Source organism: Daucus carota, chromosome 9 (genome assembly GCF_001625215.2).
Source record: "Daucus carota subsp. sativus chromosome 9, DH1 v3.0, whole genome shotgun sequence".
In the NCBI taxonomy this organism is placed as follows: domain Eukaryota; kingdom Viridiplantae; phylum Streptophyta; class Magnoliopsida; order Apiales; family Apiaceae; genus Daucus; species Daucus carota.
In genome coordinates, this window is record NC_030389.2 from 1726420 (window position 1) to 1750428 (window position 24009).

At 36.6% G+C, this 24009-nt stretch overlaps 3 protein-coding genes across 4 annotated transcripts; 2 read left to right on the forward strand and 1 right to left on the reverse strand.

The window, feature by feature from the left end:
• Positions 1-276: 276 nt before the first annotated feature.
• LOC108202558 (probable E3 ubiquitin ligase SUD1) lies at positions 277-12326 on the forward strand. The gene is made up of 9 exons (XM_017371015.2): positions 277-703; positions 6195-6881; positions 7640-8404; positions 8486-8697; positions 8788-9141; positions 10148-10308; positions 10409-10572; positions 10652-10798; positions 11531-12326. Exons 1-9 carry the CDS (start codon positions 446-448, stop codon positions 12035-12037), a joined length of 3255 nt encoding a protein of 1084 aa, XP_017226504.1. The 5' UTR covers positions 277-445; the 3' UTR covers positions 12038-12326.
• A 2510-nt stretch (positions 12327-14836) lies between these two features.
• LOC108201018 (uncharacterized) lies at positions 14837-15538 on the forward strand. The gene has a single exon (XM_017369305.2). It carries the CDS (start codon positions 14837-14839, stop codon positions 15536-15538), a length of 702 nt encoding a protein of 233 aa, XP_017224794.2.
• A 1474-nt stretch (positions 15539-17012) lies between these two features.
• LOC108202552 (polyadenylate-binding protein 2) lies at positions 17013-23527 on the reverse strand. 2 transcript variants are annotated; one of them, XM_017371003.2, is made up of 9 exons: positions 22877-23527; positions 21423-21541; positions 20660-21316; positions 20503-20580; positions 20334-20423; positions 20057-20194; positions 18101-18244; positions 17839-18012; positions 17013-17500 (listed from the first exon to the last, which is right to left on the reverse strand). In XM_017371003.2, exons 1-9 carry the CDS (start codon positions 23100-23102, stop codon positions 17255-17257), a joined length of 1872 nt encoding a protein of 623 aa, XP_017226492.1. In that variant the 5' UTR covers positions 23103-23527; the 3' UTR covers positions 17013-17254. The 2 variants fall into 2 exon arrangements, with proteins under 2 accessions (XP_017226492.1, XP_017226491.1); XM_017371002.2 differs by having other exon boundaries at positions 18101-18265; positions 22877-23523.
• Positions 23528-24009: the final 482 nt, after the last annotated feature.

The window sequence follows — 24009 nt, forward strand, 5'->3', positions numbered from 1 at the left end:
TTTAAGAAAAATTAAAAAAAATCACCGAAAAAGATATTCCAAACTAACTTCTGATTTTAAAATCAACTTCTGATTTATTTCTAATTTTAAACCAACTTTTAATGTCTTACACAAAAATAATTTAAAATCCGGATTTTAAACTCGCACAGACATGTTCTCATAAAATGTTTTAAGAAACTCAATTTCCATCGAAAAAATTAAATTACTAAACCGGAAAAGAAAATTGAGACGGACCGGATAACTATAAACCTTGCGTCAATACATACACGCGCCTTTAAACCATTCGCACTTGACTCACCACCGCCTCAGAAAAATAAACTGACCCAAAAAATACACACACAATTCACAGAAATACACACACAAATTTCACAATACACACAACTTCAATCCCTCTTCACCGCAAACCCTAGAAACCGTCAACCTCGCCGGAACCCTAGCTTTTCCGATGGAGATCGAGCCGGAGACGCCGCCCGCTACACCGACTCATATCCACAACAAAACCACTACTGATATCACTGATGAGAACGTTCTCAACAAGCATGAAGACGACGATGAAGACGAGGACGTCTGCAGAATCTGCCGGAACGGCGGCGACGCCGCGAATCCGCTCCGGTATCCGTGTGCTTGCAGTGGAAGTATCAAGTTTGTTCATCAGGACTGTTTGCTTCAGTGGCTTAATCACAGCAACGCTCGCGGTTGCGAGGTAATTGTATATACTGCTCGTTTTTTCGATTATTTTACGATAGCTTGATAGCTTTAGTGCCTGTGTAACCTGATTCTATCTGGTGCTTATTTTTGTATGATCATTTTATGATAGCTCGAGTGCCTGTGTAACCTGATTTTATCTGGTGCTTATTTTTTTAAAAAATTCTATGATCATTTTATGATAGCTCGAGTGCCTGTGTTTTTGTATATCATAACTGATTTTATATGCATCTCATTGTTTTGATCATTTTACGTGCTTATTTTATTTTAATTTTTTGATCATTTTACGATAGCTCGAGTGCCTGTGTTTTCGATATCATAACTGATTTTATATGCTGCTCATTGTTTTGATCATTTGACGATAGCTTATTAATTTTTCGCGCAGTGCTCATTCATTTTACGATAGCTCGAGTTCCTGCCTGTTTTCTGATATATAAAGCTGACTATTTGGTGCTTTTTGTTAGATCATTTTATGATAGCTCGAGTGCCTTTGTTCTCGTCTTGTCTTATAATAACTGATTTCATCCAGTGCTCATTGTTTCGATTGCTTGAGCGCCTTTATTCTTTTACGATAGCTCGAGTGCCTTTATTCTCGTATATAGTAACTAATTTCATCTAGTGCTTATTTTTTCTCATATATAATAACTAATATCTCTTATGCTTATTCATTCAATCATCACGATAGCTCGAGTGCTTACGTTGTTGTATATATTAAACTAATTTTATCGACTGCTCATTTTTTTTTTTGAATATTTTCTCTTATATAGTAACTAATTTCATCTAGTGCTTATTTTGATGATCATTTTACGATATGCTGAGTGCCTATGTTCTTGTATATAATAACTAATTTTATTCGAATTTTCTATGGTGTGCCCATGGGCACACAATAGTCACCAACTCCCATGAGAATATTAGCTTTTGATTGGTGGAGGGATAATAAATGTTGATGGCCCCCCTGTATTTACACCAATTCCACCAATCAAAAGAAGCCATTTTCATGAGAGTTGGTGCTTATTGTGTGCCCTTGGGCACACATTAGAAAAACCGATTTTTTTTTACTAATTTCATGCACTGCTCATTTTCTAGATGATTATATGGTCGCAATCAAGTGTCTGTGTTCTCATATATAATAAATAATTGCATCTAGTGCTTATCTTTTAGATCGTTATACGATAACTTGAGTGCCCGTGTTCTCATTTATTCTAAATAAGTTGAAATAGTCATTTTTTTGTATTACGTAACGATAGCTTGAATGCTTATACTCTCGAATTAATATGTTCATTAACTAAATAGATTAAATATTCTCTATATGTATGTTCTTCTAGCTCGAGTGCATGTGTTCTCCTATATAATAACTGCTCATACATTTGAGTTATCAAAGGTATAGGTTAAGTGCTTTTATTCTCGAATCAATATGGTCCCACTATGTTCTCTGTATGTATGGTATTGAGTGGCTTGATCATAGCCGCAAGACGTAATTTTCTCTATATGGAATGTTTTTATATAATAATAAATTTGAACTAATGCTTATTTTTTATATGTATGTTCTTCAGTGACTGAATCAGATGCAATTGTCTTTCCATATTTGTGTGTATATAATAAATAATATGAAATACTCATATGTTTAGATCAAATGAGTTAACTATAGCTGGAGTGATTCTGTTCTTGTATTAGTTTGGTTCTCTGACGGGATCTGACTACATGTATATGAATGTTTTTATATATTTATTTGTTTTTTTTATTATTTCTATTTGATTACTTGCAAGTTTGATAAGATGCTTTGGAAGTTGCAAGGGTATAGGAGTAGTGTTTAGCTTCGTAAAGGATTGGATTTCATTTATTTTGTAGAAAGCTAGTAGTTGCCAGAAGCTAGAATAGTATATAATCTTCTTAGTTTCAACTGTCTTCTGTGTTGAGTTTACTGAAACATAATATATGATATGACGTGAAAATAAATGGGGAATAAAATTGATCAGTAATTGAAATATAAGATCACTAAAAGCTATAGCTTTGTATAGTATTGAAAACATTGTTTTAGTTGGAACTTTGAAGAAAGTGTACAGGAAGAAAAGTATAAGATTGTCTTAAGTCTTAAATTATATTGTGTATTGAGTTAATCAAAGCCCAAATTTTGATATGCGAAGGATAGTGAGTGATATAAGAAGATTGGCTAGGTATAAGAGTGAGCTTAGTTATTCAATATGTTTTTGTCGTCACCAAATCTTTTAGGTATATACAGTTCAATTAACAATGTGTGGTGTAAAAAGACAAATCGTGTGATATTAGACAACCAAGTTTTCTTTTGGATGCTAGTGCCTCTCTGTGCACCAACCATGGAGTGACACGAGGAAAGTGTAGGAAATGCCATAGGCTCAGTCACAATTTGAATTATAACTATAAGCGTTCATCTTTTTACTGTTTCGACAAAATCTCAAAGTCAAGTTTTCACCTCTTTAGCTCCACTTTAAAATTTCTGATCGTTCCCCTTCCTCCAACTTTTCATCAAGAATCCACGTCATCTTCCGATCCCGATTTTTCTATTTTTGTTCCACATACTCTTGAACACATTTCTAGTGTCCCGGACTTGGTAGGACTGTCCAAAATTTAAAGTGAGGGTATAAAACTTAGGGACTTGATGTAAGGGAGGAGGTGAATTGGGGTTTAGATTCTGAAGAACTACAGGCAGGGAAGGATTTTGGAGCTAGGATTTTGAGGAATGTTGGGGATCCATGAGAGATCAGTGGGCAGGAGTAAATAAATGAAAGCACGATGCTATATTAGGTCAAACAGGTTGGATGTTAAGTTAGATTTTTGGTTTAAATTTCAAGAGGCCTTATGGTTTTTAAGTATTACATTTGCCCATTTTCACAAGTCAATTCATGATTAGTGCACATAAGGGCAGTAAGATTTGCTGAAGCAAAAATGGCAGTTTTATAATAAAAAGTCGCGTGGCTTGTGTTTTCAAACCGTGCTCTGAATTTGATTGAGGAAACAAATTTCTCACAGATATATTTGCAGTTATCTATCTAACTATTTTATAAAAAATAGAAAAAGTAAAAAACCAGCTCTTATTAATATATGAGAATATTAATCAAGTCAATAAAAACAAATTCTAGGTATAGTTTTTTAGTTCTAATATATGTTACTTGTTTAATCATTCTTTTAATATTTACATATGTTATGATCTTAAGATACTAATAATGTAATTCTATAAAATTAGACAACAAGTAACTACTAAAGTATTTTACTTGATAATCAGCTTTACAAAGTTATAAAGAGTCGTTGAGAAAGGTATATTAGCATCTTTTGATTTTACACATATTATAAGTATTTAAGCTATAAAAGCCAAAGTGTTAGGTTTATAATTGTTCGAATCAAATACGGTTAATATTGTCTTACTATCAAGTTATCCTTTACAAAATAAATGTGGAATCATAATCCAGGGATTATGATAAGATGGATTGTAATTTTCGGTATAATACCTAAACTAAAGTTATCCTGTTGTTTGCGATGTCTTAATTAGATCACACTACATCTTTAACACTTGCCTCGCTCTGAAAGAGTGGATAGTAGAATCCCATTTTTTGACCCTAGGGTTTAGCGGCTAAATTAACTATTTGAGAATATTGTGAGAGGGTTTGAACACCATAACTCTCTTAAGATGACTCCAATACCATTTAAATGTTGAAAGTTTAGTTTAGTTCAACCATCCAAAACTTGGACTTAATTGGATCATAAATGCTATAATAATTGAAGTCGAACTTAAGATCTGTCAGTCTGTCTAGTTGATCCGGAGCCGGTTTGTACTTGGGCTTTCGGGCCCAATATTTGTATTGTGTGGATAATAAAAGTATAGTATTTAGAAATAGTATGTTTGATAAGATATAGATGTGTTTATAAATGCATATAACTGGGTTCAATATAGTCAGGTTTTTGGTGATGCATAGCGAAGAAGTAAAAATTAATTTATATTGTTTTATATTGTTTTATATTATTATCTATGGATAAGATTGAATTGGTTTATGAGGATTTAATTATATGGATGAATAGGCTATTTGGATGTTCCAGACTATTGTACCAGAATCGTAGAAGGATACTTTTTAGTAGTTAACTTGTCAAAGGATTATACAATTATACGTGTTAGTTTTAGAATTTCACTCATCTATATAAGATGCAACAATTCATTGTTAAAGGACTTTGACTATTTATTAATTAAACTTTGCTCTTTTGGGGGATGTGTGCTTAGGAATTCATAGGGGCAGTGGTTTTTTTGTGCGTGGATCATCTTAGAGCACGTGGTTTTTCTTTACTTCACCCAAGTACGTGTATTCCGTCTATGTAATTCCTTGTCTTGCGTCAATGGGCATTATAGTCTTTTTCTATTATCACATTAAAGTGTTCCTTAAGAAAAAACTGTTATGTGAAATAATATTTCCAAAAAAAGATAGTAAATGACAAAAGTTACGTTAATTTCTATGTTTGTTTCGCAATAATAAGATTTTCAATTTATGTTCTTTTAGATCTTTTTTACTTTTTTCATCAATTACTCTCTCCCCTTCTCTTCTTCTTTCCCCTTGCTCTTTCTTCACTCTCCTTCCTTTTTCTATTTTCAATCCTTTTAAATCAAACAAGATCTCAACCAAACAATCGAAGTATATGATACAACTTTATATTTGGGTATTTAGTAATATATAGAACGGTATTTGAAATCAAATCTCATCAGCGATGGTAAATGACAAATACAAACAAGATCTAAGCCGTCACCACTGAATATTGCGGATACCGGTAAGTTTCATTTGTTTGATTTTGTGAAGTTGAATTTAATGGTTATGGTCAATCAGAGAAGCTATGTATATAGGTTGATTTCAAAAATTGAAGTTTTATTCATTGAAACTAAAGATATTCATTATTGGGTTGTCTGATTCTGATTGATTTTACTTTGTTATTAAGTTGCATGTGATTTCTTACGAGTTGAATTGGTTGGTTCGCAGTAAGCAATCAATTGTTACTAGTTATGCAATCAGTAGTACTAGTTATGCAATCTATGTTACTAGTTATGCAACCAATGCAACAGCTGCATACTAAATGCAATTCTTTTTTGAATTATTAAAGTTCTGTGGTTAGGTTAGATTTAGTTGACAGCTGAATGTCCCCTCTTTCCCCGACTTCTGACCTTTGCTCGCTCTTATAAGTATGGAAGTTGATGCCACATTCTGTACTAGTATATGCAGCATATATGAGCTGATTGAATTATCTTTTTTATTGATGCCTGGAGGCCTATGAGCTGATTGAATGATCTTTTTTATTGATGCCGGTAGGCCTCATCACATAATTGTTATTTGAGAAGCAAGCTTAAATGACATCACATACAAGCTTTAGCAAATCATTAACTGATAGATCTCTTATTTTTGCTTTCGTTTTTGTTATTTATTGATAGCTGTTGCCGTTTCCTGTTCTGCAAAAGGTTTTTAATGGGTTTTTTTCTACAGGTCTGCAAACATCCTTTCTCATTCTCCCCAGTTTATGCTGAAAATACTCCAGCTAGGCTGCCTGTTCACGAGTTTCTGATTGGGTTAGCTATGAAAGCATGCCATGCTCTGCAATTCATTGTGCGGCTTAGCTTTGTGCTTTCTGTGTGGCTTCTTATCATACCGTTTATAACATTTTGGATGTGGCGATTGGCATTTGTTAGGAGTTTCACCGAGGCATATAAACTTTTTCTAGGCCATCTCTCTGTCACAGCTGTTCTTACTGATTGTCTACATGGGTTCTTACTCTCTGCTAGTATTGTGTTTATTTTTCTCGGAATCACTTCTCTGAGGGATTACATCAGACATCTACGAGAAATTGGAGGGCAGGATGGTGACAGAGAGGATGGGGGAGATAGAAATGGTGCCGGTGTTGCTAGAGGACCCCCTAGACAAGCCAACAGGGCTGGTGATGGTAATGGTGAAGATGCTGGTGGAGCACAAGGGGTTGCTGGTGCTGGTCAGTTGATTAGACGGAATGCTGAAAATGTTGCTGCACGGTGGGAGATGCAGGCAGCCCGCCTTGAGGCTCATATGGAACAGATTTTCGACGGTATGGATGAGGCTGATGGTGCAGAGGACGTGCCTTTTGATGAGTTAGTCGGCATGCAAGGGCCTGTCTTTCATTTGGTAGAAAATGCATTCACAGTGAGTTTTTTGCTTTTAGTTTTTTTTGTTATGCTGTGTTTAAATTCTTGAATCTAGGACTCTTGACTACTAACTAATTATAATCAGTTTGATCTTAGAGGAGTTGTGGATATTATATGTTGGTAAATGTTTCATTATTACTACCTGATATCTGAAATTTTTATTGAAGTATGTATTGTTAATATTGATTGGGCTATATCTCAAGTTTGAACTATTTATTGTGTCCCACATATTTGAGGACTTGAGGTGACCTTCTAAGCTGTCTAGCAAAACGAAAATAATCAAGTGTGTACAGAAAGATTTTTGGTTCTTGGACAAATTTTCTCCTCTTAAAGCATGTCCACTTGCTAATGGTAGAATGCATATAGCTATTGCTATATTATAAAAGCAAAAGTTGATTTTTTGTTTTGAAATAGAACTTGAAGTCCTATTTATAGTTTTAAAATAGAATCATATAGCTCTGAATAACTAAATAAATTATGTTTGTTTGAAAAAAATGCATGCTAGTTTTTTATTTATCTTCTGGTTTTCATGGTTATTTCACAATTATATAGCAACATACTTGGTTCTATGTTGAAACCAATAGCGTAATGCTATTTTGCATTCAAGTTTAGCTTTGCATTGAGGGGATGTGTTCTATTTCTGGTCAAATTTAGATATAGTATCAGTTAAAACACTGCATTAGACATGCTCTTGCTAGTACTACAGTTGAGCCATTAAAGATAAGTTGTGTAAAATCTGTTATCTTTTCCATTCAGGTTCTTGCTAGCAATATGATATTCATTGGTGTTGTCGTACTTGTGCCCTTTACTTTGGGAAGGATTATTGTCTACTACTTGTCGTGGCTCTTGTTCTCCACTACCACTCCAGTGCTGGCAGCTGTTTTATCATTTACAGAATCAACTGTTTCTCTGGCCAGTGCCGCTATGTCGAAGGCCTTAATTGCAGGCACAAATATGACATCCAACAGCCCTGAAACCCTGGTAAACCAAGTTGCAGATAAAATGCTATCGAATGCAACTGTACTAGCTGACCTGTCAAACAATGGTCCCTTGACGCTCTCCACTGATCTCTTGAAAGGATCAACTCAGGGCCCCTCACGACTTTCTGATTTCGCAACCCTTGCAGTTGGCTATATGTTTATCTTCTCATTAGTCTTTTTCTACCTCGGGACGATTGCGTTAGTACGGTATGCCAGAGGAGAGCCTTTTACTATGGGCAGATTTTATGGTATTGCTACAATTATTGAGACGGTTCCATCGTTGTTGAGGCAGTTTTTGGCAGCGATGAGACATTTGCTTACTATGATTAAAGTTGCATTCCTTCTTGTAATTGAACTTGGTGTTTTTCCCCTTATGTGTGGATGGTGGCTGGATGTCTGTACTGTAAGGATGTTTGGGAAGTCAATTGCAGAAAGAGTAGATTTCTTCTCAGTTTCTCCGTTGGGAAGCTCACTTATTCATTGGATTGTAGGGATTTTCTATATGCTACAAATAAGTGTATTTGTCAGCCTTCTTCGAGGGGTATAATATTCTGTCAGCTGTAATTATTCTCAATTAATTCTTTTGCTTATAACTATCTAATACATATAATGGTGTTAATAGGTTTTGCGAAATGGCGTCCTTTACTTCCTTCGAGATCCAGCTGATCCCAATTATAATCCATTTCGTGATCTGATTGATGATCCTGTTCACAAGCATGCTCGTAGAGTGCTTCTATCTGTTGCTGTTTATGGTAGTCTTATTGTAATGCTTGTTTTCTTACCTGTCAAACTCGCGATGCGAGTTGCTCCATCAATCTTTCCGCTTGATATATCGTAAGCTATCCCTGCATTTCTGTTGTATTGATTATATCTTTTCTATCTTGGCTTGTTGATTTTTTATAAACTTGTTCATTCCTTGTGCAGTGTGTCTGACCCATTTACTGAAATTCCTGTCGATATGCTTCTGTTTCAAATCTGCATTCCCTTTGCTATCGAACATTTCGAGCTCCGAACGACAATCAAGTCACTTCTTAGATATTGGTTTACCGCTGTAGGCTGGGCACTTGATCTGACAGTCTTCTTATTACCTGCACATGAGGATAGCAGTGGCCAGGAAAGTGGTTATGCTGAACCTTTAAGGCAGGATAGACAGCAACCACAGCGACGTGGACAAGAAGCCTCAGTAGGACTTGTTCCCAATTCTCTCAACAGAAATAGGCTAGCAGCTAATGCTAATATTGCAGAAGAGTATGGAAACAATGAGCAATCTAATATGGAGTAAGTTTTACTGTGCCGATGTCTTATAAATGCATGCAAATAGTTTCTCTCTCTTACATGTGTGTGGGTGTGGATGTGGGTGTGTATATGCCATTTTAAATATGCGCTACTTGATAGCTTTTGGCAATTGCATTTATTATACAACATTGCATCAAAAAAATTGGAGGTGCAAGAATTGCTTTCCAAATTGATATCCTTGTTCATTTATAAAAAAACCTGTGATGCTGTGTATCTTTTGGACCCCAAACATGGGCTCATGTATCCACTTTGACCCGAAAATGGGCTTTCGATTTGAGGGCGAGTGTAACAAATTTTTTGGCAGGTTCTGGAATTGTGTATATGCTATACAATATTTTGCTAAAACTACTCCCACTTGACAGGCAGAAAATCAAAGAATATTGCTTTGACTAATGCTTGTTCATGTGTGCATAACTACTTCTATTTCATTTATTATATTTCTGTTTCTGTTTACTTCCACCCAGAAGCTGCTTAGAATTAGCTAATTTAGTTAGAATACTCTGTACTAGACTTCATCCGTAAAACTAAGCCTGTTACCCACCAATAACATTTCTCTGTGGTCAATAGAAAATAATGTCTTGTCAGCTTTCGTAATGGTAGCTAATTTTACTGGATTGAATTATGAGAAATCAGAACAATGAAGTCAGATGCTTCTATATTGATACTTTGATAGATAGACATTCTTAATGGTAGCTAATTTTACTGGATTGAATTATGAGAAATCAGAACAATGAAGTCAGATGCTTCTATATTGATACTTTGATAGATAGACATTCTTTACATATTTTGTAGTTAATTTCATGATAATCTAGATTGCCTAATCTTTTCTGGGAAGCTGATATAGTTCTGGTATATAATATGGAGGAAACTGCATGATATGTCAACTGTATACAGCATGTATGTGTAATTTTCTTTATCAAAGATGGAGCACGGATCTGAACATATCGGACTTCCGCAATATAATCTTATATATAATTTTGATTTATAGAAGGTACAGCTTTGTGCTTCGCATCGTGCTTCTTTTGTTGGCGGCCTGGATGACTCTTCTTGTTTTCAACTCTGCTTCTGTGGTCTTACCCATTTCACTTGGACGAGTGCTCTTTAATGCTGTGCCTGTTACTCCATTTACCCATGGAATCAAGTGTAATGGTGAGAGAAAAGATCCAACAGGTTTTACTCAATTCAGTATTGTGTTTTTTGGTTGAAATGCTGATGTTTTGTTACTTTTTACGTGCTGTCAATCTTCTAGATTTGTATGCGTTTGTCATCGGTAGCTATGTCATTTGCACTGCTGTAGCTGGAGCAAGGTATACCAACGAGTACGTCAAAACTAGGACAACTGCACAGTTCTTGAAGCATATATGGAAGTGGAGTGGCATTGTTCTGAAGAGCTCTGCTTTGTTGTCAATATGGGTAAAGTTAATTTCTTAAAAAATGCGTGTTTTTGTTGAGTATTTATCTCAATTGTTTCTAATAGACCTTCGCCTCCCAGATTTTTGTCATTCCATTTCTGATTGGATTGCTCTTTGATCTTCTGGTGATTGTACCAATGCGGGTACCTTTGGATGAGAGCCCAATATTTCTTTTCTATCAGGATTGGGCTTTGGGTCTCATCTTTCTCAAGATCTGGACCAGATTGGTTAGTGATTTTGGTGTTACATAATTTCTTCTTTTATATGATGTGCTCATACTCTATTGATGTGCAACCAGGTTGCTTGAACTTGTGTGTGTGTGTGTGTATTTACATATATTGTTCCATATGACATGTTCTGTGATGTGCTCAGTAAGGGGTTAGTATAGTGTACAAGTGAGTGACTACCTGACTACCTCTATATTTATATCCAAGTGGTGGTGACATTGCCCATTCTAACCAAGATGTTACACTTACAGATTTTCTTAAGTTTATTGAATAAATTGGCTCTGCAAGTATGAGTGGTTCAAATATCTATGTAAATCAAGGAAGCCTTTTCTGCTTTTTACTGAAAAAATTATATGGCCTCCGTCCCACTCATTTCTATACATTTTTTATTGCTTGGCACTCATTTAAGGCTTCTATAAAATAAAGTTCTATTACTTATTTTTAAAAGTTTTTCTTTCTGAATAAGAATTTAAACAATAAATTTTTATTCAGAAAAGAAAATAAAGTGATTTATGAAACTAGATTTTATAAGAGCCTTAAAATGCGTGCTGAGCCCTCTCTCACAAACGTATACAACTCAATGGGACAGGGAGTAAATGGGTTCCACTTTGAAGTAGAGAATTATGCCTGCATTCGTTAATTCTGACAAGAGGGCTGAGGTCTTGATTAAAATAAGATCACTGGTCATTGTGTTGAGCATATCAATAACTTATATTTCTAATGTTTGAACAGGTAATGCTGGACCACAGGTTGCCCCTGGTGGATGAGAGTTGGAGATTAAAATTTGAGAGGGTAAAAGAAAATGGTTTTACCAGGCTGCAGGGATTTTGGGTTCTACAGGAGATTGTGATCCCGATTTTAAAGAATCTGCTGACTGCACTAAGTGTTCCTTACATATTAGCCAGAGGAGTGTTTCCGATTTTTGGGTACCCATTAATAATTAATTCGGCTGTATACAGATTTGCCTGGTTGGGATGTCTGGTCCTGGGTTTGGTTTGCTTTTGTGCCAAGAGGTTCCATGTATGGGTCACCAATCTCCACAACTCAATACGTGATGATCTTTACTTGATTGGCCGTAGGCTGCACAACTTTCGAGAAGACAAAGATGCCAGGCGAATCGTGTCAGAGGTTATTTCAGCAATGCAGAATGCTAATGTGGACAGTGAATCCTTGGTGCATGAACGTGAAGGTGCTGGAACAGGATTGAGGCAGCGACCTGTTAATAGGCCAGATGCCTGAGCCGGGATCTGTCATGAGCTGCTAGTTAATCGCCTGTGCTACTTGAAAAGTAATCTGCCCCGCAGATTTTCGCATATACCTACTTAGGGTGGTGTCAGGTGATCTTAGTTCAAACTTTTTTCTGGGAGTCGTGATATGTGAACTATACATAGTTGTCACAGTAGAGGATGTATGAATGTAAACTCAGGTCTATCAGTAGAGGATGTATAAACTGTAAACTAACAAAGTTGTAGGAAAATGCATGTAAATTATAAAATCGACTTAGGATTTACTGGGATTTACCAGCTTCTGTGGATTTCTCTTTAATATGGAAGGGTAGGAATTCGTGCACCTTAAACACTGAAAGATTTCCCTGGTCTGGCTTATGTCCCTTTAGTTGCCATAAGGCCCTTGAGCTTGTAGATATTTTTCATTTCCGGGCAGAAGGTTACCATTTCTATATCTCGAAGTTCTGCTTTGGTCTCATCTCTTGTTCTCTGCTGCTACATTTACCATTGCAACACTCTTTCCCTATTCAGTACCACACCCACTTGTTCTCTGCCGTAGTTGATCAAAATAAAAGTGATGATTCTAAAAATTCAATCATCTCCAAGTGAAGACCGAAATCTTTGATTTCGATTATATACCCAATGAGCACACATACCTGTTTTTGTCTTTTTGAAGTTCTGAATTCTTCTCTCATTCCTTGCAGACCTGGATTGTAACATCCACGTTCTGTAACATCAAGGTTCAGATTACTGGCTTTGAGGCTATGATTCATCTTTGCATTTTCTTCTCCAGTGAGGAAGACCCTTTCTTGTGGATGATTGGTGAATAAGAGATCAGTTTCTCTATTATAGTCATTAACATGAACGATCAGCCTCGGTTAAGACTTGAGCATGCTAGTGACGTACAACTTGTTAGATAATCTTTGTTCAAGTTGCATCGTTATGTTAGAATCTGACGTTATTGGGTTGGGACTTGACAGGAGATTTTATTCAGGTGTTGAGGTACCGTAAGATTTTCTCTGTTTTGGTGGGACATTTATTAGAGTTTTAGTGAAAAAGACCGTTTTTAAGGGGCACAAATTCTTGGTAGATTTAACCCCATAGGCCATAACTATAGTCTTTTCTAGTTGGGAGTGGCCTCTTTGATTGATAAATCTCGTGTTGCTTCTCGAGAAGATTGGGAGAATCGATAGAGGTGGAAGCAACAAAGTGAGGAAGCAGAACTGGGCGACTGGCCTAGATAGACGATTTGAAGAGAGAAGAATAGAAGAGGCAGTAAGATCAAGGGTGATGAGAGGGTATCCGATCTTGATTCTTTAGCTTCTTTTCTATTTTTTAAATTTAAAATTTTAGGTATCTTGGTTTTTTTTTTTTTTTTTTTTAAATTAAGGTATCTTGGTTTTTAAAATATAATTTAGAACCTTCCTTCAAAAAAATATAATTTAGAACCTTGATTCTTCAGCCAGTATACTAATTTATTATTAAAAATATTGTGGTATTAAATTATGATTCTAAATTATTTTTAAAATTTTGTGATATTCAATTGATATTATCAAAAATATGAAAGAATGTTTTGAAATAGTTGATCATGAGAGATTTGTCTCTGTGTTTTATAATTTTAGAATATTTCCAAAATCAATGAGATGTTAAAGAGGATAAATGCTAGAACTCTACATCAACTATACCGAAGATTTCAGAATGGAGAGAAATGCAAAAATGTAGAACTCGAAAAGATAATCAAGCGCCAAAGCCTGCTGAAGAAGATCAAGTAAAAAAATGGGTTCATCCCCCTCCTGGTGTGTATAAATAAATGTGGATGCCTCAGTTTTTGAAGGTGAAAACCACTTCCCGATAGGCATGGTGTTGCGTGATCATCAAGGGCATTTTGTTCGTGGCCGGGTATGCAAATCTGCAGGTTGTGTTTCTGTTAAGCTAGCTGAGCTGGTGGGTATCTTAGAAGCCTTGATTTGGAGCTCTACTCTCCCTGGTTACACAATTGCAGTAGAGAGTGACTCTCAGCTGTGTGTCAAAGCCATTTACTCGGATCTGCATAATCACATGGAAGCAAGGAACCTGGTTGAAAACATTGCAGAATACTTCTTAGAAAGCTTCTTTGGCAATGTTGATAGCACTGTGAAAGATTTTGCTCTCTCTGCCTTGGGATTTTCTGAAGGTACTCTGCCAATTTTATATTTGGGCATACCTCTTATTTCTGGAAGCTTAAATGCTAGACAATGTGCACCTCTTATTGATAAGCTTTGTAGAAGAATCCACCTCTGGACTTGTAGATTCTTGAGTTTAGCTGGTAGAATTCAACTACTTCGTCATGTTCTCTTCAGCATCCAAGAATTTTGGACTTCAATTATTTTCCTCCCGGTTCTTGTTATCAAGAAAATCCACTCTATCCTCTCCACTTTTCTTTGGAAGGGTACGAGTTCGGGTTCTTGCAACTTTAAAGTGGCTTGGCAGAAATGCTGCTTCCCTAAACAAGAAGGTGGCCTTGGTTTCAAACACATAAGGAAATGGAATGACGCTGCGGCTTTATTTCAAATCTGGAGAATCATTAATCAGGCACCATCAATTTGGATTTCCTGGCTTAATGCTTATGAGCTTGATAAAAAAACATTTCTGGACTCTAAAAATTCCATCTAAATGCTCTTGGTGCTGGAGGCGTATTCTTCATTTACGGCCTATTGCTCTTCAACACCTTCATTATAAAGTTGGCTCCCAATCCAACTTCTCTCTTTGGCATGATCCTTGGTGTAACGGTACTCCCTTATTACATCAGTTTGATGCGAGTCTTAGGTCTGCTATGCGATCCCCGTTGCATGCTAAGCTGAGTACAATTATTTGGAATGGCCAGTGGAACCTGGGGGATTGCTACTTCATCTCCGTCATTCACCTCAGACTTCTCTGCCAGAATATCACTCCTTCTGGCCGTGATGCTATTCTATGGAACAATGATAGTGAGGTTTCAGTATCTTCTGTTTATAAGAACCTAGTGCAACACAACACCGCTCCTGTTTGGTTGGACTTTGTTTGGCACGAGTTTCACATTCCTCGGTATGCAGTTAAAGCTTGGCTTGTTTTGCAAAAACGTTTGTTCACTAAGGATCGTATGCTGAGATTCGGTCTTTACACTGATCCAATATGTGTTCTCTGTGCTACTCACCCGGAAACGCATTCTCATCTGTTTTCTCACTGTGCCTACAGCAGAATTGTTCTTAATGCATGCCCCTTCAAAGTGTCCTCGACTTGGGACAACTTTATTAGTGGACGATTTCTTGAACCTGAACCGAATGATTTTGAGAAGCATATTGGTTACTTATTCATCTCGGCTGTCTTTTATGCTATTTGGACTGAGAGAAATAATCGTATTCACCGTGACACCAGATGCAATCCTTCCACTATGATTAGCAAGATCAAGCAGATTGTTCGAGAGAAACTTTATTCATGTGTTGCTTTTAGAGCTAGAATTAAACGGGACCCTTCCTTTGTAGCCATTCTCTACTGATTTAATTTGCTAGCTTATCTTTTGTAACAATCTGTAGCTTGGTAGCTTAATGCTTGTTCTAGTGCCTGTACTGGTCTTCGTATTATAGTCCCTCCTTTTTATTAAGGGTTGGACCCTATCCTTGTAATCTTTTCAGATTAATTCAATTTTAATATTTAGCAAAAAAAAAAAAAAAAAAAGTCTAGTTGGTGTTTCTGTTGGTTTTGTTAAGAAGCAAGCTAACAAGGTTGCGCATGTTCTAGCTCAGATACCTTGCACACTAAATAGCTTTATTGATTTATTGTCTCCTCCATATTGTGTGTTGGCGACGCTCTTGTCGGATATTTGATTTTAATAGAAACTACTTTGTCAGGGAAAAAAAAGTATACCGAAATTTTACCTTAATTTAGCTGGAGTCCGTGTAAATCAAATAGTTTCAACTATTAGAATTTGTACATTGTAATTAATCTATTGAAATTTGGTTAATCAGGTAAAATATATATTTCGTAGACGTAGTATGGCGAAGGAGGATGTAATAATGGGTTTGCTCAAGCACAATTACCACTATAAAATTTCAGCTCCTGAATGTTGGTTAACTGAATCTCTCGATGGTTCATTCAAAGAAATTTCAGCTTCCAAATATTGGTCTCGATTGAATCTCTCGACAGTTCATTCATCTCACCGCAATATCTTCTGTTGCGCGAATTTTCTAAGAAACAAACTTGATCCTCTTCCCCAGAGATCCCAGATGAGGGAACCAACTTCTTCCTAAATTTTCGATTTCAATGAACAGGCCCCCAGTGAACGGTGGCTCTAGTTGGCGGACGAGGATGTAAAGAATGGGTTTGCTCACGCACAGTTTCCACTGGAGAGGTTACAGGCCAGAGGGGATTGAAAAAGTGGGTTTGCTCAGCAGTTTTCCAGAGGTGTTTTCTACCGATACAGAAACACCTGGTTCACAATTTTAAACGAACTCAAGCACGCCCGTGTCATGCAAATTGCGAACTAGTGTGTAATATTTAGCCATAAGGGTGTCATTTGTACTATTGTGACACTTACTAATTTGCTCTGTCATGTTGAATCTGCCCCCAAGAAGATCAAACAGCAATGTGTAGAAACCGTGCTAGCAGCAAGCACCTACTCCATCAAGTAGATCAAAAGTTGTTACTAATCACTGCTGTATAAACTTTTGATCATACAGCAGAGATTAGTAACAACTTTTGATTTACTTGATGGAGTAGGTGCTTGCTGCTATCACGGTTTCTACACATTGCTGTTTGATCTTCTTGGGGCAGATTCAACATGACGGAGCAAATTAATAAGTGTCACAATAGTACAAATGACATCCTTATGGCTAAATATTACACACTAGTTCGCTATATGCATACATGCTCCCAAGCTCATTCTTACGGTGGGTGTCCTATTAGCATCAGATCAAATTTTACTTTAAACTGTAATGTGATGTAAATTTGATCCGATGCCAGAAGACAATGAATTAAAATATAAAACAATAGTGTGCCTCAACTTCAACGAAACTAATATTTGCAATTTGTACAGATGGTCTTCAATCCACATTGATATAAAACATTTCAGATCAAACACAGTAAGCAAAGAGCACAAAAGGAATATCTTATCAGGAAATCCAACAAATCCGGTTCAAACAATCAAATCAATAGTCATGCCATGTTTTAGAAGGAGAACGCAGTTCACCTACTACAAGTGCACTCCAGAACAGACTTAAGCCACATGATCATCATTCAGCGACAGCTCAGCCAATTGATCGGCAGGGTTACTGGCTTGTTGCTGTAGAGAAACACTCCTCAAGACCTCCATAGCTTCCTCGACCTTGGCCCTAAGAGCTTCTGGTGATTCTAGCAAGTGCAGAACCTCGGTCTGATCCATCTCTAGGAGCATTCCAGTAACCTTTGCAGAAGATTCAGGTTCTAACTGTTCAACCAGCGGGTACAGACTTTCCCCTAGCATCTACAAAACACAAACAAACAATTATGCCCTTAATCAGCAGATTATGTTGTGCTCTAAAATTATGCACTAGGACAAAAGGAGAAGTCAACCTACTAATATCATTGTCAATATATAATATGTTCACGCTAAAAACATTGGTATTTATAAGTTTCAGTTTCTTTTGGTACGTGTAACTTAAGCTAACCAGAAGTTGGCATCCTAGAAGTCGAAATAAATAAAAAGTCAAAGGCTTTAAGTGCAGAATGGGTTAATAAACAATTGTATCTTTGCAAGGGCAAATTTAGAATATCTTTCAATTGACATCCATTAAGAAAGTGTTATGCAAAAAAAGGGCGTACCGTTCGCTGCTCTGCAGGTGAAGCATTTGCAAGAAGTGAGGCTAGAGCCCCAACTGGAACAGAAGGCAGAGGTGTTTCCTGCTGCATATGCATGGCACCAATATCATATGCCATACCAGCATCTGGGGTTCCACGTGGTGGTTGGTAGCGGTAGCCGCGACCCCTTGGAGGCATCTGCAAACAAAACAGGTCAACAGATGAATGCATATGGCCACACAACCACAGATTAAGAAAAAAAAATTCACTTTCACTTTCCACAGACCTGCTGCTGCATTGGCATTGGCTGTTGATGGTGCTGGAGAATAGCTCCACCACGTCTGCCGCTGGGGCGTTGACCCTGTTGAACAGGCATAAAAAAATTTGGCACCGGGACCCCAGCAGGTGGCCTCATACCAGGAATAATTTGCTGTTGATACCCAAAACCAGGCTATCATTTGTAGACATGAAACAAAATTATTACTAATGTGTATACAAATGCAAAGTAATATACATTCCATCATAACAATGGTCAGAAGTATATTTTTGAAAATACAGATCACAGTGGGCAGAGGAACTACATGGGAGTATTGCAAGCCTCGATAAGTTGATGACATTATCATGAATAATATATTCATAAAATACAGGTCTTGTAATTAAGAATGAAGGGAACATGTTCTAATACATTTCCATAATTGCATGAAGTAAACGTGAACAAGGAGATGGACTAAAGTACACTGGAAACATAGTTTGAATTAACTTTAAGTAACTCAAACTAGGAGTTTAAAAGGGTACTTATTTTGTATCATGCAAGATATTGTGAACATGATCTTTAGGGAAGAAACCTAAAACAGAAATCCTCATTCATCAACCAGTTGGGTTGGATCGGTATATATAATACATAAACAATTTAGAGTTTTAGACAAGAATCTACGAGTCAATTTCTGATTCCGATTGCAGATCTGATTCAACAATAAATAAAACGAGTGCAAATGAAATTAAAATTAGACCTTAGTTTTAAACAGACTCCTACTACCCCTCTTGCTATTCATCTTCAGTATTACACTCAGGACTTTAATCGCTCTCTCGCTTAGATGTTATAAATTATAATGACTGGCTCTAAATATGGTGCATAAAAATGCTTTTCTGTTCAATTTTTTTACTTCTTAGATACCATTGACTTGCTCATCAAACTTACTAATTTTCACAAAAGACAGCCCAGACTACTCAATTTCTTTACCGAACTCTGAGTACTACCCCAAAATAGTTGCTATAATGTTATAAAGACTAGCTCTAACTATGGTGCATAAGAATGCTTTTCTGTTCAATTTTTTCACTTCTAAAATATTATTGACTTGCTCATTTGAACTTTACTAATTTTCAAACTAGATAGCCTCATAGCCCAGACTATTCAATTTCTTTCCAAAACTTTGAATACTACTCCAAAAATAGTTGGCTATAAAGTACAATACCGATAACGCCAAAATCGGCAAACTTTATTTAATCAATCATGATATAAATAGCTGCATATATGTTATATCCAATCCTCAAACTTAAGAACAGAAGGAAGTGGAGAAAAAGATGTCTCCATGTTATGCAGTCTATTTCAGTCTTAAAGAGCTAGTCCAATGCTAAATACAAGATTGATATTGTCGCTTCTTCTATTTTAATATCAAAAAGGGCTTTTTGGTGCTAAAACAGGACTTGCAATCTGTTGCTAGATACATTTTGCAACTAAAAATTCTAAATTACAGATCACTAACCCGTTGTCTAACTCTTCCGACTTTCATTTGAAGTACACCACCATTAATTACATAAATAGCTGATTGATGATGCAATGAGGATACATATATCCATCTTTAATTTCAAATCTGTAACCTTAAATATTTGCATTCAAGCATGCAATTGTTTTGGAGTGGTAGATTTTTTTACTTTCATTCCAAATTCTAGAAATATAACCAAGTATAGCATTTTATTGGACTTGCTCTAGCATATATAAAACTTAACATATCTAAAGAATAATTAGTAGTTTTTTTTTTGACAATCTTAACTGTCCAATCAAAGTTCCCAAGTCAGAAGGTAAGCAGAACATGAAACTATGATGAGGTTGTGAAAGTTTCACTTGATGACTTTGTGACTTATGAAATGTTCAAGTAGTTAGAGCACAAAAATTACTAACATAATTAAAAAACCATATATAACAAGTGGCCAATAAACATGTATTTGTGGAGAATGAGATTACCTGGGGAGGAATGAAAGCAGGAGGCGCTTGTCCAAAGAACATATGTTGCCCTAAACCTGGACCACCTGGAGGGTACATCTGAAGACGAGGACCAGCCGGAGGTGCCAATGCAATTGGACGCATCTGAGAGAATTGTGCCTGCATGAGCAAAAGTTTACTCTGTCATGCTTTTGTTGGTAATTATGCATCATGCATTTTGCTTATGTGGTACACAAGTCATGCATCATCACTTTCAGGTGTTAGGGACAAGTAACTAGTTGAAAGATTATTACTACACCTGGAGCTTAGCTCTTCTATCATCTTTACGCTGTGCAAGTGCAACATAAAGAGGTTTGGTAAACACCATCTTTCCATTCATCTCAGAGAGCTGCACACAATTGACATATATGAGTCGTAACTCATACGACTATAGAGTTAAAACAAACCATAAGCAGAAGACAGCTTACTGCTCTAGAAGCCTCCTCCGGGGTTGAAAATGCAACAAATCCTGATCCTTTACTCGTTCCAGTAGGATCTCGCATAACCTATCCACATAATTATATATGACAATAACCAATGCAGAAACAAATGGGTAATACCTAAAGAAAGTGCTAATATACAAACCTTGCATGATGTTATTGTACCAAAAGGAGTGAACAATTCCTTAAGCTTATCATCACCGATGCTATCATCCAAATTTTTTACATATAAGTTTAGCCCTTGTGATTTATCTGCCGTCTCCTTCATGTTCTGCTCAAACTTAACTTTCAATTCCATCTCTCTCTCAGACTTCTTCTGCGCTTTCCCAACATACCACTCCTTATGATCAAATTTTTTACCATTAAGAGCCTCCACTGATCTAGCAGCAGCATCCGCATCTTCAAAGTTGACGAATCCAAAGCACTTCGAGTTCCCGTATCCATCCCTCATCACAACAACACTTGTGATCTCTCCAAATTCACCGAATATTTTTTTTAGGTCTTCTTCACTTGTTGCTTCAGCTAAATTCTTCACATAGACATTAGTAAATTTTGACTTGTCTGTTGCCAGCTCTCGTTCCTGCTTGCGAAGGAAAGGTCCTACATATACTTGCTTATCATTCAATAGCATACCATTAAGCTGCTCTATAGCTTTCTGAGCACCTTCCTCGCTATCATATTGCACAAAACCATAGCCCTTTGATTGACCAGAGTCATCAGTCACAATCTTGCAAGAGATGATATTGCCAAATGTAGAAAATGTGTCTTGCAGTGCTTTTTGGTCAATTGTCTTGTCCAAATTCTGAAAGAGTATATGGTCAATTAATAATGAAGAAATCAGGAAGAGGGGAGGGAAAATGAGAGAAAATGAGTACAGGTCAAGAGGTACGAAAGCAGGTAAGTAATACCTTAATGAATATATTTCCAGACCCACTTCTACGTACAGTCGGGTCCCGAAGTGACTTCGCTATCCTGATGGGCTTCCCATTGAGAGGAGTAAAGTTCAACAGCTCCATTGCCCTAGCAGCTGTTATAAACATTAGAGAAATTGCACAAATAACATACTAAATTTGTTGCAATTGATAGTGTTTAACTACACTGTAGGAAACATGTTCTTTCCTATAAAGTTGTATCGATGTTCGGATAAATATATAAATATTCCAAACAACATGCATGTACAAAAGAAACTCTATAACTTTTTAAAAATATATTTGAAGTTTAAACTTTAATAAAAAGATGGTGTGAGTGATTCCACCATCTAGAATCTGTTGTTACGTGTGTATTGAAAAAGTAATTGTCATTCTTGGCACATTATCAACCAAGTACAAATGGAGGAAATTTAACAATAATTACCTTATAAAATCACCAAATATGAATATGTATAGTTGCATTTTGCTACTAGCATCGGAGTACAAGTTCTATTTCAGCACCAAATATTAATTTTTGGTGCCATATTATAGCAATGGCTATGGCCATTGCCATTGCCATTTTGCAACTAGCATTAGAGTTGCTCTAAATATGGAGAGAAGTTTGGTTATTAAATGTGTTAAAATCTAATAAACCTAGACCTAAATTTTGAGTAATTACTTGCTAGTTTAATGAACTTGAGATTATTAACTGCCAAATGTAATGCTGCGCTGTAAATTTTTAATAACGTGTAGTGTATGCATAGCTTCAATTAGGCTCCCGCTTTGCACTTACGCCCACAAAACGCTTTTCACCTCGATATTTACTAGAAACAATAAAATGTTCTAAGTGTGGGGTATCAGACTCTTATCAACACCAAATATATTGCTAAAAAACTTCTATACGAAGTGAAGACTGTAGCTCTTCTTTTAAGCGGTGCGGCAATTGAGGATTCCATGAAGTAAACACTTCAGCTCTTGATTTAGCTAGTGCAGCGATTGAGGAGGGTGTACTGTATAAAGACATAAAATATAAAAATATCCTGAAAAATGCTTAAAATAGTACCGGGAAAAGTTAATACTCCTTTAATTTCAAAGGCCATTAACATGAAACCGGTCTCTTCCTTTTATTTTTTTTACAAAAGTGCTATAGTATTGGTGACTTTCTAGTCCTCCCCAACCACCCTATACCCCCACCCCCGTCTACACTACCATAAGCACGATTAGGTATCTCCACAAAGGTCTACAAACAAGTTTAAGGATGACTGATTTCCAATCACTTCATCAAAAAAATTTCCATATCCTACACCATTACTTAATTCCTTACTCTCACACAATTCAAACATAATACACAAACTAGACCTCCTAAACACATATAAACCAAATCAATTACCATCAGAAAACAAATTCAACAACACGCATCAACCAAATAAACTCAAAGCATCCAATCAACTAACCATCTTGCGGATTGCTATAATTAACATAACCATAACCAAGCGATCGTCCAGTCGCCAAGTCCCTACAAACCCGAACCGAAACCACCTGAGCTATCTGGTTAAACAGATCATACAGCTGAGAATCAGTCACATTCCAATCAAGATCACCAACATAAAGCGAAGTCATCGGCACAAACTGGTTGCCACCACCACTCACTCCCTGTGCTTGCACTTGCACCTGTTCCATTTCACTCACAAACCCTAACAAATAAATAAAATTCTATGATCACCTTCTTTTTCCTTTTTTTTTTTTAATTTTTCTCAAGTCTTCCCTCTCCTCTTCTTATTTATAAATAACCCGAAAAGGGTACGGGCCCGGGTCCCTCACAAACGACTGATGCGAAAACAAACAAGATAATCTAAACTTTGTGTTTGGTTTTTTGGAATATAAGGTGTATATAGAGGAGAGGGAAGTATAGATAAATAGATATGGATAGAGTGGCCGGAGAATCCGGCGGAGAGGGTCGCCGGCGACGGCGATGAAGGGTTTGAAAGGGACGGGGAGATGACCAGGAATGTAAGAGACGGACAGGGTTGGTCTGCAAGTGGTTTAAAAAGTACTTACGAGGTTTTTATAAGGTGGTTTTGAGGAGTTTGTGTTTGTGTGTACTTGCAGAAATCTAGGCTGTTGGATTGTTTGTACAACACTGTTTTGCCTAGGGCTGAGCAAAACCGAACCGAAACCGAATAACCGAACCGAACCGTGCAATTCTGATTAGGTTCGGTTTTTATTTTTCTGAAAATTTCGGTTAAATCGGTTTTCGGTTATTAACCGAATTGTTATTCGGTTCGGTTCGGTTATTAGAAATATAAATACGGTTATAACCGAAATAACCGAATTATATATGTATTATTTTTGAATTATAATATATATACATATAATATATTATATAGAAACAGAAATCAGATACAGACACAGACTTGCTTACCCAATTACCCTCGAGTCTCATACACAATACATAATCTAATTACTCACAGCACGCTCTCAGCCTCTCCTTCGTCCCTGGAGTACACTAGCCGCCGACTTCAAGAATCAAGAACCATGTGCATCATGTTGCCGTGATAGAACAGATCACAAGCACCAGCATACAAGC